The 15,681-nt window shown below is 54.7% G+C and overlaps 1 protein-coding gene across 2 annotated transcripts in view; it reads left to right on the top strand.

The window, feature by feature from the left end:
• Window positions 1-10,718: 10,718 nt before the first annotated feature.
• The window catches only part of SH2D4B (SH2 domain containing 4B), a 79,984-nt gene continuing 75,021 nt past the window's right edge, over window positions 10,719-15,681 (top strand). For both annotated transcript variants that reach the window (XM_060033715.1, XM_060033714.1), the window contains exon 1: window positions 10,719-11,116. In XM_060033715.1, coding sequence (XP_059889698.1) covers window positions 10,925-11,116 — 192 coding nt within the window. In that variant the 5' untranslated portion in view covers window positions 10,719-10,924. The remainder of the gene's footprint in view (window positions 11,117-15,681) is intronic.

The raw sequence follows: 15,681 nt of genomic DNA, 5'->3' as shown, positions 1-15,681 counted from the left end.
TTAAATGGGTTGAGGTGGGTAAAGCGTTTTGACATAGGTCTAGATTACTTAGTAGGCACCCCCCAAAATTACTGCTAATGCAATTATTGAAGAAATTTTATCTGGAACTACCAGTCCCCACCAGGCTTAGCTGCCTGGGTTATGTGAAATACAGCTCAAGTTCCCAGCCAGACTGAAATGAAAAGACCCACTTCCCTGTCCTTTCAGGAGCAAGGCTGAGATCTGTGGGGAGCTCAGCAGGCATCTAGAGTTCAAGGTCTGTTTGTTTGCTCTCTGTGTCATGGCGGTGGGGAGGGGGGAGAAGGGGTTTCTTCTTGCCTGGGGTGTGGATCCTGCCAGAAATCAACACAGCCTGAGAAGTCGTTCCTGGGGCCCCCAGGGGAAGCAGAGTGGTCCTCACCTGTTCAGGGGGCCAGGCCATCTGCAGAGGCTGCCCGAGGGAGCCAACAGAGGGCCACAGCCTGCCTTCAAGGGCTCCAGGGGGGATGATCTGGGGGAGAACAGGGGTTAGAGGAGCTTGGATAGGAAAGAAGAAAGGGCTGGAATAGATGCTCTGAAACCAGGAAGATGACCTGTTTGGACAGGATGGGGAGGGTCTTGGCTGGGGAGACCCCATCTGGTCCCACTCATGGTAAGAACAACAGAGGCTCAGGGAAGTGCTGGGACCCACCCGAGGCCTCAGAGTGAGGCGCTGAGTCCAGGAGGTGGTCTGTGCATCTCCCACCTCTGACGAGTGAGGGTGTGCATCCCCGAAGCAGGGCAGCCTCAGCAGGACTGGAAGTGTGTGTGTGTGTGTGTGTGGCATCCCCGAAGCAGGGCAGCCTCAGCAGGACTGGAAGAGTGTGTGTGTGTGTGTGTGTGTGTGTGTGTGTGTGTGTGTGTGTGTGTGTGTGTGTGTGTGTGTGTGTGTGTAAGACATGTGCATGGAGCCCTGCTGTGCTAGCCCAGGCCCCCAGGAGAAAATCTTTGTGTCTAAGACCATGTGGGTTTTATTCAGAGCCCCATGTCTCCGTACGCTCCTGCAGACGCGTTGAACTTGTCTTCTGTTCCTCCAACCCTAAATCCCAACCACACCCAGCCGGCTCCTCCCCGTCTCGCCCATCTCAGCTGAGGGGACCACCATCCACCCAGGGGCCAAATCCAGGAGTGTGGGTATCACCTGGGCTCTGAGGATGAAATCGGCTCCTTCACAGTCAACAGAACATCCAGTCACCTCTTCTAAAGGTTAAACCTTTCGTGTGCATTCAAATAACTGCATTTTGAAGGGAGCTTACCTCCCCTCTCTGCAGATCTCAAAACCATTCTTGGAAGCTGCAGGGCCTGGGGGTCTTTGTAGGATTCTCATATAAAAATGAATCTGTAATGATGTTCTAAGAAACTAGGGTGTGCGGCCCAGCCCCCAGCTGGTGAACTCCCCTCCTTCCTCCCTGCAACACAATTCTTACACCCCGCAAAGGTGCATTTAAAGTTTTTGATCGTGTGTGGGTTTTTTTTCCTACATCCCCACCCCCCCTTCCTCCACCCCAAGGCTGTGCCAGGATAGATGTCAGCCACTGACCTTGGAGGCAGCAATACAGGTGAGGCTGGAACGGGCTCATCTAGGACCCACGTTTGTTCCTGCTGTTCCAAGTATCTGCTACTGAAGTGCGACAGTCAGACAGCCTCATAAAAAACCTACTGTGGGCAACACTGCTGGGCAGGGGGGTGGTATTTTTGACACGAGAGGAAACGGGACTTGCCTGGTGCCACACAGCTGGTGAGGGGCAGAGCTGGGTTTACAGCCCAGGATGTCTACTCCAAGGACTGTTCTCTCTCCCTCTGAGGATACTAACTCAAAAGACACAATCAGTGAGCACAGAAGCGGGCAGGTGTGTGGGGGACATGCACTGATGTGGCACAGTGTGAAGGCAGCACAGTGCTAGTGAAAGAGCCAGGAACCTGGGACTGTTTCCTCTGTAAAGTGGGGATAGTGATTCTTACACTGCAGCTTGGCTGAAAGTGCAGTGGTTCTCAATGTGTGGCTCCCTGGATCGGCAGCCACCGTGTCACCTGGGAACTTGTGAAACATGCAAATTCTGTGGTCCAACTCCGGGCCCGTGGAATCAAAAACTCGGGAAGGGAGCTCAGCAGTCTCTGTTTGAACCAGCCCTTTGACGATTTGAATGCAAGCTCGAGTTAGAGGACCATTGCATTAGAGTCAGGATAGACTAACCATCATAGCAAATGTCCCCTAAACTTTGATGGCTTTGAAAAATAAATGTCTTTTGCTTACATCACAGTCTCTGGCGGAAGGCTGAGGGGCTGGGTTGGCAAACACTCTGCGCAGTCTTTCAGAGACCCAGATTCCCTCCATTTTGTGACTCCACCCTCTGGTAGGTCTTTGAAGTCTCTAGTCTAGTCAGCTGGTGGCTGGGGAAGAGGGTGAAGATCCCGGGAGGGAGAATCTTAGGAAAGAGGCCTGGATGGCTTGCACATCACTTGTGCTCACGTTCTGTTGGCCACAACTCAGAAGCCATGTCAAACTACCAGGGCTGGAAAAGGCCTCGCTGTGTGTGTGCAGGAGGAAGAGGCGAGGCCAGGTATCGGAGGGCACCAGTGGTCTGTGCCCCGAGACCCACAGCTTAGGGAAGTGAAGAGTGGGACTGGAATCCCCCTCTGTAGGGAACTGAGGGCCCAGCCTGTGGATGGGTGTGTGGGATACCATGGGGCTAGAGATGTGGTCTGTGAGCAGATGAGGGGGCAGACGGCACACGAACTCCTGTCTGTGCCCTCCAGATGTGACCACTGGGGAGGTAAGGCACCGCTGCGTGGCCCCAGAAGGGCTGTCCAGCTCAGAACAAGAGTCCACGGGGTGGGAGTGGAGGATGGGAGGGCAGGAACCTGTTAGGGCTCAGTAAGACTTGGGTTTAAGTCCTGGAGCATTAGCAGCTGTTTGACCTTGACAATAAAATTGACCTTGGCAGGGGCTTCCCTGGTGGCGCAGTGGTTGAGAGTCCGCCTGCCGATGCAGGGGACGCGGGTTCGTGCCCCGGTCCAGGAAGATCCCACATGCCGCAGAGCAGCTGGGCCCGTGAGCCATGGCCGCTGGGCCTGCACGTCCAGAGCCTGTGCTCCGCAACGGGAGAGGCCACAACAGTGAGAGGCCGGCGTACCGCAAAAAAAAAAAAATTGATCTTGGGATAATAAAATTGCCTGCTTCATAATCTTGTTCTGAGAATTAAGTAAGCTAGGAGAAGAAAGCCCTTGGCACAGTGCCTGCTGCCTCACGGTGGGTGTGTAGGAAATATTAGCAGTAATCTCTGGTTGCTCTTCTGAGGAGGGCCTGGGGATGGGGGGCCCAGGGCTCACTGGAGTTCTCAGCTGCTTACAGGGCAAGGGCACTGCTTCTCCTCTCTACCGGGCAGAACAGCCTTGGGGCCTGCTGGGGCTGGGCTTGTGGTCTGGAGGTGACTCTGCAGCTGAGAGGGGCAGCAGGCAGGGCTGGCCGACTGTGTGGTCTTTAGTAGGTGCCAGGGGACCTGGGGAGGGCTGTGTGGGGGGCTGCCAGCGTTGAAGCCTGTTTGCCGTCTGCAGCCTCAGAGTTTCCTCCTGCCCTTTGAGTTAATAAGAATCCGTCCTGGGCTGAGACTGAGTCAATCTGTTATACTTGTGCTGAGTGGCCTGGTTCCAGGGGAATTTGGACGGAGTAGAGTATTTTCTAATTAGCAGGACTGGGGCTCCTGGAGAGGTTTTGGGGGCAGGGGTGCAGGCGAGTATAGGTCATCTGTCTGCATCAGAGTGCCGGCTGATGGAGACGGGGGCGGCTGGCTCAATACTCCCTCCACCTGAGGACCCGGAGCTGCCTACTGCACCAGCTGTGTGCAGGCCAAAGGACTCAGCATCCTGTGAGCAGAGGACTGGCCTTCTCTGGAAACCTCCTTTTCTTTGCTGTGTCACTGGCTTCCCGGGGGAGGCGATGGAAGGGGTGTTGGGCAGCAAGGAGATGGGGTGGCTGCAATCAGAGAGAGATCGGGGCCCAGGAGGACCTCCTGTGGGAAATGGGCCAGCAGGAGGGGCCCTGAGAGAGGGTCTGGCCCAGGTCCTTAGTGTCACGTCGTGTCCACTTCCGCAGCATCCTTGGCAAGACAATTGGAGGGCGAGCCAAGCCACTGCGGTGGTCAGGACACGCCGGTTGCAATGACCTTAACTCAGACAAGGTTAAGCAGAAGGGGACTCCTATGACAGGGAGGGAGGGTGGGACAGTCACAGAGAGGAGCGGGGCATTGGGGGCTGGAACAGACTTCACACTGCCCAGTGTTTTCTTCTCTCCATCAGTGTCTCCGCCTCTCTTCAGCTTGGCCCATCTCCCCTACTACACACAGACCCTCACCCCTGTGGGGAGACGCAAGAGCCAGCAGCCCCAAGTTAGAACCGTAGCAGAAAATCAGCCGATTTCTGCCAGTGTTTGTGTATCAATCCCTGGCCCAGGGATTGTGCGGGACTCAGGACTTTTTCCTTTAAACCAGAAGGAGTCTGGGGACACAGAATTAGCTACCGGCACCCACAACCCCTGCCTAATATATTGACTCACCAAGTTAGTGAGGAACCAGGTCCCATATGAAGGAGCAGGAAACAACTCCCACTGTTACCTACCGTGAACCTGGCCAGATGATTCTGACAAAAGCCCTGTGCAGCACCCTGATTACTTGAGAAGCTCTGCCCAGGCGGTCAGACCTGGCTGGCTGCAACCCTGGGCTCTGAAGCTGAGCTCATAAACTCGTGTGTTCGTGCTCTTGTCTTTTTGTTTACAAATGTCAGCATTGGTGTCCTCACCCTGCACAGGTACTCCGATCCCAGCAATTCCATGGTGGGGAAAGCCCCAAGCCCTCTCCCACGAACTCTGCTAATTCCTGGAACTCGAGCCCCTGTGCCTCCCACTCCTATGTCCCTTAATGGTCCCCTTCATGTCCCTCATCTGTCCTGGCAGAATTGAATAAAGTTCACTTTTTTTCTTTTCTAAATAAGAAACCTCACAGCAAGCGTTTTGTGAGTTAAATCGTTTTGATAAAGACCTGGGGCAGGGTGGTCCACAGTCTCGGGTGTGTGGCTGTGCCCCTCGCTTCTTCCACTGCCATCTCTGGGCTCAGGAACCCTGATTTTCAGTCCTGTGTTACATGGAGTAACGCAGTTCACCTCAGCTTGGCCTCCCAAATATGCATACCCAAACCTAGCATGGTTTGCAGAAGTTCACAGGCCTTTTCTTTTAACAGGACCTGCTTACTCTCCTTAGAAGGCAGTGAGGGTTAAAATACTCTTTTTCCTGATACGTAAAACTGGGACTATCCTACACACGCTTTCCCCCAAGTAATACATCATGAGTACACTTTCATGCCAACGGATATTCTCAACATTAATTCCAATGGCTGTATAGTAGAATCACAAGTGATAGGCAAGGATCTATTAACCCAACTCTGTTTATTGAACAAATATCCATTCTCCCCCACCCCATTATTATTATTATGATTATTTTTGCGGTACGTGGGCCTCTCACTGTCGTGGCCTCTCCCGCTGTGGAGCACAGGCTCCGGACGTGCAGGCCCAGCAGCCACGGCTCACGGACCCAGCCGCTCCGCGGCATGTGGGATCTTCCCGGGCCGGGGCACGAACCCGCGTCCCCTGCATCGGCAGGCGGACTCTCAACCACTGCGCCACCAGGGAAGCCCCCACCCCATTATTAACTTTCTTTTGATCACATACGAAATAATTACATATGTATTTGGATCACTGTCTGGACTTTCTCACTTCAATCTACCTGTTTTTGTCAGAACCGAAATGTTTGTTTTAGAAGTCTGAATACTGGCAGTATGGAGTTCAATATTCCACAATATTTTCTAGGCCGTTCTCGTTCGTTCATTCTTTCAGTTAACTTGTGGATCATTTTATTAAGTCTCTCCTCCACGTCCCAATTAAATTTCAGGTTTGGCTCGAAATTGTATTAAACGGATGACTTCTTTGAGGTTGTATTAGTTACGCATTGCTGCATGACAGCACATATACATCGCACACTCTTTCTGAGGGTCAAGAATCTAGGAACAGCTTGGCTGGGGGATTCTGGCTCAGGGTCTCTCATGAGGTTGCACTGAAACTGCCGGCTGGGGCCGCAGTCTCCCCTGACCAGGTCCTGTGCCAACCGCACTCACGTAACTGTTGGCAGGAGGCTTCAGTTCCTTGACATAGGGGTCTCATGACATGGTCTCCCCAGAGTGAATGACGAGAGAGAGAGAGAGAGAGAGAGGGGGGAAGAGAGAGAGGGAGAGAGAGAAACCGAGGGGGAAGCAGAAAAGTCTTTGATAACCTAATCTCAGAAGTGACAGATCATCACTTCTGGCGTATCTTATTGATCACACAGACCAACCCGGATATGCGTGAGAGGGGCCACGCCAGGTCACAGCTGCCAGGTGGCGGGGATCATCGGGAACCATCTTGGAGGCTAAGTAACACAGAGGCGAATTGAACATGTTATGGTAATAGGCCTTCCTGACTGTGAATGTGGTGTGTCTCTATATCAACTTAAATCTTAGGTATGCTCTCAATGAGGATTTTTACTTTTCTTCATATAGGTCCCCCACAATATTTATCAAATTTATTCCCAGAGTTTTATATCTGGTTCCTATTGTGAACGGGATCTCTTTCACATCGTATTTTCTAAGTAGTTGTTGCACTCATACAGGGACACTATTGCTTTTTATGGCCATGATTCTTCCGTGGAGCTTAACGGGTGACAAAGCAGAAATTCCTCTAGACTTTCACTGAGCCCTTGGATCGCAAAACTGAGACCAGGTAAGATCCTAAATGTGCTCTTGGGACCAGCTTCCTCAAGTGACTGTGTGCCAGGGAGGCGGGGGGAACGTAAGGACGGCCTTCCTGCAGCCTATCTTTTCGCGGTGCCTGTGCTCTGGGCTGCCTGAGGCCGAGGTGACAGGGTCCTCTGGCCAACACGTGACCCTAACTTCGAGGGAGCCCTGTGGTCAGGGCATGGGGGGACAGCCAGGGGAGGCGGCCTGTGGCAGGGCCAGTCCACCTAATGCTCCACAGACTTAGCCCATCTGCCCACGACTTCCAGGTACGAGTCTCCAGCAACCTCTCTCCAGAGCCCTATTCCGGATGCCTCCCCAGCATTTGCACAGGCTCTGGTCAACTCCGGTATGAACGTTCCTTCATCCGTTCTTGTTTCCAGTAGCTACAGTATTTATCCAGCACCTGCTGCACGCCAGACAGTGCTCTTGAGGACATCAGCAAAGCACCTGCCCTTGTGGTGCTTGTTACAAGTTGGGAGAGAGAGACAAAACCAAACAAACTGTAAAATGGTATTTTACAAAGTGAGTGATACGGGAAGAAATAGAGCCGAATAATGGGGGATCAGGACTACGGAGGAGTTAAAAGTTTGAGCAAAGACTTGAAGAGGGTGAATGAGCTAGCCGGGTTCTGGGCAGACGGACAGCCAGCACAAGGAAGCGGGAGTGGTGGCGCCAGGGGCTATCTGAGGGGGTGGAAGGCAGATCCTGTGAGCCTTGGGCTTCTCTGAGTAAAATGGGAGCCACTGTAGGGTTTTGAGCAGAGGAGTAACATGATCTAAGTTTTAAAATGATTTTTGATGGAAGCAGAGACACCTGATAGGAGGCTCTGGGAGGAGGAAATGTCCCCCAATTCTGCCCTCTTGGTACCCACTGGCAATGCCACTACAGTCCTCATCACCTCCCTCCTAGACTCTGGCCAGACTCTGCTGACTCTTCTCCCCGCCTCCTGCTCCCCTGTCTCAGAGAAATGTCTCCGAGTCCTTCTCCAGTTTAGGAACTCTGGCAACATGAACGGTTTATCCCTGCCAACGCTGTAGCCTCCCAGGCTACGGAGGTCTGGCTTTGTCTGCATGTCCCTCTCTGGGGGTGGGTGCCAGTGTGGACGAGGCTGTGCACATCCTGCCCCACGAGTACTGAACTCCAGAGGCCAATTTTCTTGGGTCACGTTTTAGAACTTCTGAAATACATTTATTTCAGCCACGTGAATTATGTATCTTAGTCACTGCATAAAGCAATACAGAATTGTCTAAAGTGGGCTTCCTCCCCCTTCCAAGAAGAAAGAAACCATGTGTGTGTTCTTCCATATTTTTTCCTTTGCCCATACAAAAATAATCAAACATAGAATTTAAAAACTGGATTACACCGTGCACAATATTCTGCGTGTCGCCTTTTCATTTTCCTGCCCTGGACATTTTCCCCGGCCAAAGCAGACAGATGGACTTCATTCTCCGTGACAAATGTTAGTGTTCCTCCCCAGGGGCCCTCCCCGCCCCACCCCACTGAGGGACATTCAGGTGGTTTCCAGTCACTTTCATAACAACATTGCGTGCGTGTACCCCGCCCCCAGAGGGAACTGCTTTAGCATACAAAGTTAAACACATCACATCGGCCAATAAAAAATGAAAACAAAATAAAACCAGTTGGAAGGCGGCAGAAAAGCGTGTGTGAATACCCCGGGGCCCCTCATCTCGTTCGTTTGCAGTCGCCGGAAGCTGCCTGGGCAGGAACCGCCGCGGGCTCCTTTGGTCTGCGCGCCTCCCGGGCCGGGGTCCGGGCCCTGGACAGCCATCGTGTACCCGCCGCACCGCCGGTCCTCCCGCACCCAGATCCCGGCGCATCCCGGCGGGCGTAGCCGACCTTGTGCTGCTCCCGGCGCCCGGCTCTCCCACGTGCTGCCGCTCCCGCTCGGATCGGCCGCCAGGGGGTGCCACAGGCCGGGCTGAGCGGCCTCCTCAGCCGGGGGAGGGAGACGGGCGGGAGGACGCCAGCCCAGAGGTGGCGCCGATCAGGGCCAGGCAGCTCCCACCGGCGCCGGCCCTAGAGCGTCTTTCCGGAAACCGGATCCAGCCCGCGCCCCGGCTGCGCTGCGCACTCGCCCTCCTGCCCCACTGACCTGGGATTACCAGGGAGCGCTCCGCCGGCTGCGGCACAAAACGGGCAGCTAGCGGGGCCCTTCCCAGCCGGCCGCCACCCACCCTCTCTCAACGGTGTCACCACCGCAAGGATGACACCTTCACCGCTCAGCCAGAGGACTGGACCTCACACCCACAGCAGTCGTCCCATCCCTACGGCCCCGTACTGTGCTGTCTCTCCCCTCTTCTTGTAGGCATCTGGTGGACCCAGAAAGTAAGAAGCTGCCCGCGGGAAGCTAGACTCCCTTCGTGCCGTTCGTGCCCTTCCTCCCCTTGTTTCCTCTCTGGACGCCGGGCTCCCACCCAGCCACAGTTAGGACAAGGGAGATTAGAGCTGTGCCGGAGGCTCGGATGGCCTCAGTCTAAGAAACTGAGCGAGCCGGGACGCCGAGCCCTGAAAGGTCTTCGGTGGGGAGGAGAGAGAAGAGGGCGGGTGGGGTCCAGGGCCACAGCGCTGCATGGCAAGAGCCTCTGTGTGGAGTCTCCAAGGTCTGGGTCACCCGGGGACAAGCCAGCCAGACCTGGGGGAGGGGCAGCCTGGCCCTCCGCACTTTTTGTGACCCCGTGGGATTAAAGCTCATCTGAACCCGCTTAATCCTTACTGTTGTGGGTCTACCTTGCAGGAGAAGACCGCCCACTCACACCCGGGTTCCATCAGTTTTGGGTGCCTGATCCACCTTTAGTCCTCATGGGGAGGGAAGGGGACATGAAGGTCACCAGCCCAACTAGGCCACAGTGCTACAAACCATCAAAAGATTCACAGTACCCAGTGGTTGTCATATTTGAAAGTTGGATGGAGTCCCAGGGTGGGTAGCCATAGGCAAGTTGCTTACCTTCTCTGAACCCCAGTTTGAATACAGGGTCAGCTGGAAGTAGCTCTGAGCAGCTGGTAGGGTGAACTTTGGGTCTCAGCACGAGCAGCGCCTGCCCATCCTCACGGCCAAAGACAGGTGGGCTCCCTCCAAGCAGAAAGCAACATCCTGCTCTGTCCAGGGTGCTTCGCATTCAGGGCATGGAGACGACAGAGAAGACACACTTGCATTCTTTGTTTGTGATCATCTCCAGGTACTTGCAAACAACAAAAAGATAAGCAACAACGAAAATTGACCCCAAATTGAGGGTTAATCTGTCAGCACACGCATAGCCTTAGAACCTCATTATAGGGAGAAGGCAGAGGATGTCTGCCTCCTTCATGTCCTTGAATTCCATGATCAAGCCCCTCGGGTGGCCCTACTGGTTCTATTTTGCTTTCTTCCTTGGCTGCAACGCAGAAAGAAGGAAAGCTCTTTTCTCCTCCAAGGCCGAGTGTTAGAAGCATTACCTCAGTAGCCCAACGTCCTGGAAAAGAGGAAGCTTGGCAATGATGGAGCAGGTAGAGCGAGAGGCCGGGCAGCCTAGAAGCTCCTGGCTGGCTCCTCTGGCCTGTTTGACGTTGGCTCAAAAGACATGGAATTAATAGGCAAAGCTGCCTCCTCCTCCTCCTCTTACCTGTGGAGGAGAGATCGGTTCCCAGTTGGCTGGGGCAGTGTCATTGATATAGCTGGTGTCATCGTTACCTTCCATGAACAGATCACTCGACACCTGCCAGGGCCAGGAAGGGCCGGGCCTGGGTTTTGCCCGCAGAGCTGGAGGCTTTCACTCTCCCATTGTCCCAGAGCCCAGGGGAGGTCAAGACACAGGCTCTGCTGGGATGTGGCTCTTGGTGACCCAGTAGAAGGACTGGACAGCTCCTGGTGCTGGATCCCCCTTGCAGGTCCTGGCTGCCTCTTGGCTTCCTGCTGCCTGATCCCTGTGGCTGTCCTGAGCAGAGGAGATGAATTCGTGGCTGGCCGGGAGCTGAGGCCGAGCGATGGTGCTGCACACAGAAGAGGCTCTGGGAGTGACCCTGGCGTGAGGAGCCAGGGGCGAGGAGCGGCCTGGGGTGTCCCTCCTGGCGTGTGCATCCCAGGTGGCACCATGCTGCAGCAGATCCTGCACGACATGTACATCGACCCCGAGCTCCTGGCCGAGCTCAGTGATGTGCAGAAGCACATCCTCTTCTACAAGATGCGAGAGGAGCAGCTGAGACGCTGGAGGGAGCGTGAGGCTTGGGAGGCCCTGGCCCAGTTCGAGGGACTCAGGCCCCCCAAGGTCAAGCGAGGTATGTGGGTGGGAGTCACCAAGGGGCTGACCCCTGGCCTCCCGGGAGGTAGAAGAGTTATCGATGTCAGGCTATGTTCTTCAAAATGGGCACTGGTGTGATGAGGGCTGGGGGCTTGAAACCCTTGTTCTGTGAGCATCCCTTCCCATTAGCCTGGGCGTCTATCTTTTGACTAGGTCTGTAGGGCTCCAAGGCCGCACAGGGAACTGCCTGGGGACCCTGATGGCATTGGGGCACAGGGACTTGCTTTGTCTTGTTGTGGAGGGCCCAGGTTCTGGGAAGACACCACTGGGATCTCAGACTGTGCTCAGACCCTGTTGGTGACTGCCTGGTGGGTAGAAGCCATGTTCTTTTTTTTTTTTTTTTTTTTTGCGGTACGCGGGCCTCTCACTGTTGTGGCCTCTCCCATTGCGGAGCACAGGCTCCGGACGCGCAGGCTCAGCGGCCATGGCTCACGGGCCCAGCCGCTCCCGTGTCCCCTGCATCGGCAGGCGGACTCTCAACCACTGTGCCACCAGGGAAGCCCGAGGCCATGTTCTTGAACCTCACCGGTGGTTCCGGACAGAGGGCCAGGGTGCAGCAAAGACACATCGCCCGTCCCTCGCTTGCGTGTGCGGCATAGTGGTTCCAGCACAGTGCCCGTGCCCCTCCTCCCTGTCCTTGTGTGCGAGGATGCTTTGGGTTGTGCTGGAGCCCCAGCGGGCCTCTGGAGAGAGGGTGTCAGGGAATGTCCCGCGCTAAGAGTGACCAACCCCAATGGCGATAGCAACTGCAGACAAGAAGCAAGGGTTCAACCCACGTTTCCGGTGGTTATTCTGCAGTGACGTGCCAGTCAAGGCCGTCGCCGGGGCGCCTGTGAGTGACGGCGCACCTGACGCAGGCAGGCTGCTGAGTTGCTGCGGGACTCAAGGTCCTGCCGGGAAGGGCACTTTACGTGGATGCTGCACTTCACAGTTTGCAAAGCCCATTCATCTCTCTCGTTCACTCCCCACAGCAACCCTCCTCTTGGTCTCCATACTGTTGACCAGAGTGAAGTGCAGACTTGATCTGTTTGTAAGTTTTCAGTCCAGGAAAAAGTCCTGTTTCTGGACTGGACATACAGGCCCCTTGGTGACCTGGCTCCCTCTCTCTACTCCAGGCTCACTGCTAGACAGTGCCTGCCATGTGCCGTAGGCCACTCTGGCACCCATCTGGACACCTTGCTCTAGCCTCTGTCTTTACACATGTGAGTCTTCCCATTGGGAATGTTCTCCCGCCTTCGTCCTCCTGACAAACTCCTTCAGTTCTAGCCCCTGCCTCCTGGAGTCTCTTGGGGATGCTCCTGGCATAGGGAAGTACTTGCTCCTCGGCACATAGGACCCGTCTTTGCCCTAGCACTTGCCACACTGTCAGTGTCATGCATTGTCTGCTCACCTGGCTCTCCCAGGGGACGCAAAGCCACAGGAGTGAGCACATTCTCCATTCTGTCTTCCATCCTTGGGTCCAGCACAGAGCTGGCACAGAGCGCGGAATCCCCTTTTGAACAGGACACAGTAGGACCCCAAGGAGGGAGAGCTCTGACGTGACTGCGTGTGGCTGGTGCCAAGGGTGGGGCTGCACTGGCAGCTGCATCACTGAAAATGACAGGCTGCCTTTCCTGCCCCACCCGGCCTGAGCCCTGGGGCCTCATGCTGTCTGTCAGGTGGCTTTTCTGTGAGGAGGACAGACGCCTAAAGCTTTAACTGCAAAAATGTTTTTACAGTGATTTGTCACACGTTGACATCTACATTTTCGTGTATAAATTATACATTAAACTCATTCGGGTTTCTGGTGCAGAAGACTCTTTTCCAGATAATTAATTTTCTGATTTATAAAGCATGGATAAGAGGAGGAGTGTGTGTATTCCAGATCAGGATCCCGCTCAGATCTCAGCTCTTTGCTTCCGTCCTGGTGTGGAGCTGGGCAGATGGGGAAGCCCTGAGGGGCAGGCGCGGCCCCAGAGGCTGAAGAGCTTCTTAGTGTGGGCCTGGGGTGCACAGTGCCTGCTTCCTGTCCTAGGATCACAATGAAGGGTTGCAACAACCCTCCACCTGGTCTGTGACCTTTAATATTTACCCTGTGCCTGTCCTCACTGAATGCCCCCATAGCCCTGTGACCCCATCTCAGATGAGGAAGCCACTGCTCACAGAGGTGACACACTCCATCCAAAGTCACCTAGCTGCTAAGAATGGAGACGGGATGTCCCCCCGTGACTTTGACCTTGGTCCAGTGGCTGATGTTTTTCTACTCATTCACTCCTGAACTTGGGACTTCCATTCGATGGACGATCTGTTCATGTGTTCATTTGTTCATTCATTCATTTATTCATTCAGTCCCTTAGCCAACATTACTAAGCGCTGACCTTGGTGAACTGGACAGAGCTTTGGCCCTTGAGTCCGTGGGTAGACAGATCAGATCCCAGGGAACATGCCAACGGGAGTGACAGGAGGGTGGCCTGGGGCAATGCAGCCGCACAGCAGCTCAGGACAGGGTGTGTGGGGACAGACTCCATGGGCTGGATCTTTTCTCTTCCTTCCTTTCACAGGCACTTCCTCCCCAGCTTTTGCCTCCCTCCCTCCAATCTGTCCTGAGGAAGCATCTGCTGTGTCCTGATGTGTGTGCCAGCCCCTTGGGATCCCTGAGCACAGCTTACTCGGTTCCGGTCAGACTGGAATGACCTTGCACCTCCTCCTGTCCATCCATCTCCCCAGTCCTGCTTGTCCCCTGAGACCTCTCTGCCACCCTCTCTCTTCTGAGGACACTTCCCAGCTCCTAGCGGGCCTGACCTGAGGGCTTAGCAGGGCAAGGTGCACCCTGTCCCTGAAAACTTCTCTGCTTCTCCTGCAGAGGGTAGGTGTAAACACTGGTGATAGGGCTTATTCCACTTTACAGAACTTCAGGGGTTGTATTGGTCCTGAGACACACATTTGGGGTCCACAGAAGTAAGCTGGGGTGAAAGATGACGGTCGTGGCTGGGCACACGTCACTCCCCTGACCATGCAGGTGTGTCTTTTTGTTTTCACCTTATATTTTGCTGAGAAGCTTCTGGTCTTCGGCCGCATCATGGAAGATACAGACCCTCAGCTTACATTGTTTTCCCATCTGCCGTCATGGTTGCTGTTTGTCACATTTCTGACAACACTTGAGGTCCAGTGGGAATTTGTGTTGTTTGTTGAGACTCTGGGAAGGCGGTTATCACATTACATTCTCGCTAGATTTAAGCCACGCCCATCCAGCATTACCATGACCTTCAACATTGTTTCCCCTTTTCGTGCCCTTTTGCCACCGCAGGAACCCACACCCCGTGTGAGGAGCTGCAGCCTTTACAACCCTTGGCCCCTTCTGGGCTGGCCCAGTTATCCCAGCTTTTTGGGGCTGGAGCTGGGTGTTGCCTGGGACACAGGACTCAGGACACATGTGTTCCTACTGCTGTTGTGACCCAGGAAGCTTCCCTGCCTGGTCTTGCTGGCTCTGCTGTGATTGGCAGTCTCTGTCAGTGTTAAATTGGTTCCTCGGTAACCATCTTCTTATCCATCTGGACGTCATCTGCCTGGGAACAAGACCTCTTTCCCCACCCTCCTTCCTGCTTTCTTCTCTAACGTGGCTGACACTGGCCACGCCACAAACCAAACCTGCAGCCTCACGGAGGTGCCTTATTCTCACCCTCACAGCCAGCCCCGTGCCTGCCCCAGTCCAGCCAGTGGAGGGCTCTAAGTCCAGCTGTCCAGCCCTCACTGCTTCCATTCCCCACAGCTGGGGTCAAGAGGCACCTCCCACCTGCTAGGCCCGCCCCTCTCTGCCCGCCCAGCCTGTGGCGCTCCAAGCAGCCCTGACCTGGGGCGGGAGGGAGACACCCGATCCAGCATCCTGTCTCGGCTCTCAGCCACTCCCGCTGGGCGTCTGCCCTGGACTGGGTGCCCAGGTGGGGCTGGTCCATGCTCTAATGAAAGCTGTGTGACACAGTCCTTCTCACTGGGCATCTGCCTTCTCTCTGTTTCCTGGGAACCATCCAGTAACCACGGCAACCTTGCCCGCTGGGCCCAGGCCCTCCTAGCCTCGGTGTGTTTCCTTTCCGGGCGTGGGAAGCAGTACTTGCCTGCAGACATTCCCGGTGCACCCATGTTCTCAGTGGTCTCCTGCCTCAGGCTCACGTCCTATGACTTTTCTCCCCAGAGCAGCCAAAGTGTCCTTTTAACACACTGATTAGCTCAGGCATCTCCCTGCCTCCGTGGCGTCCACTGCACTCAAAGAAACACGAATGCTTTTCGGGTGCCTCTGCCTACTTTCCAACCCGATTTCCACCCTTTTGGGTCCCTCTGTGTGGAATGCTCTTTTCCCAAATCCTCATGAGGCTGGGTCCTCCCCCTCATTCGTTTCTCAGTTAAATGTTGAGCTCTTCACTAACTACCTGCTCTCAAGGACCCCACCCCAGTCTCTCTCTCTTACAACATCTGGCCTGATTCCCTTCAAAGCACTTACCACATCTGAAAGTATCGTGTTTTTTGTTGTTGTTTGTTTGCGGTAAGAAAACACAACATAAAATTTACCATTTGAA

The sequence above is a fragment of the Delphinus delphis genome, chromosome 16, assembly GCF_949987515.2.
Source record: "Delphinus delphis chromosome 16, mDelDel1.2, whole genome shotgun sequence".
Classification (NCBI taxonomy): domain Eukaryota; kingdom Metazoa; phylum Chordata; class Mammalia; order Artiodactyla; family Delphinidae; genus Delphinus; species Delphinus delphis.
The sequence above is the reverse complement of the archived record's forward strand: the minus strand, read 5'-3'. Positions and strand labels throughout refer to the sequence as shown.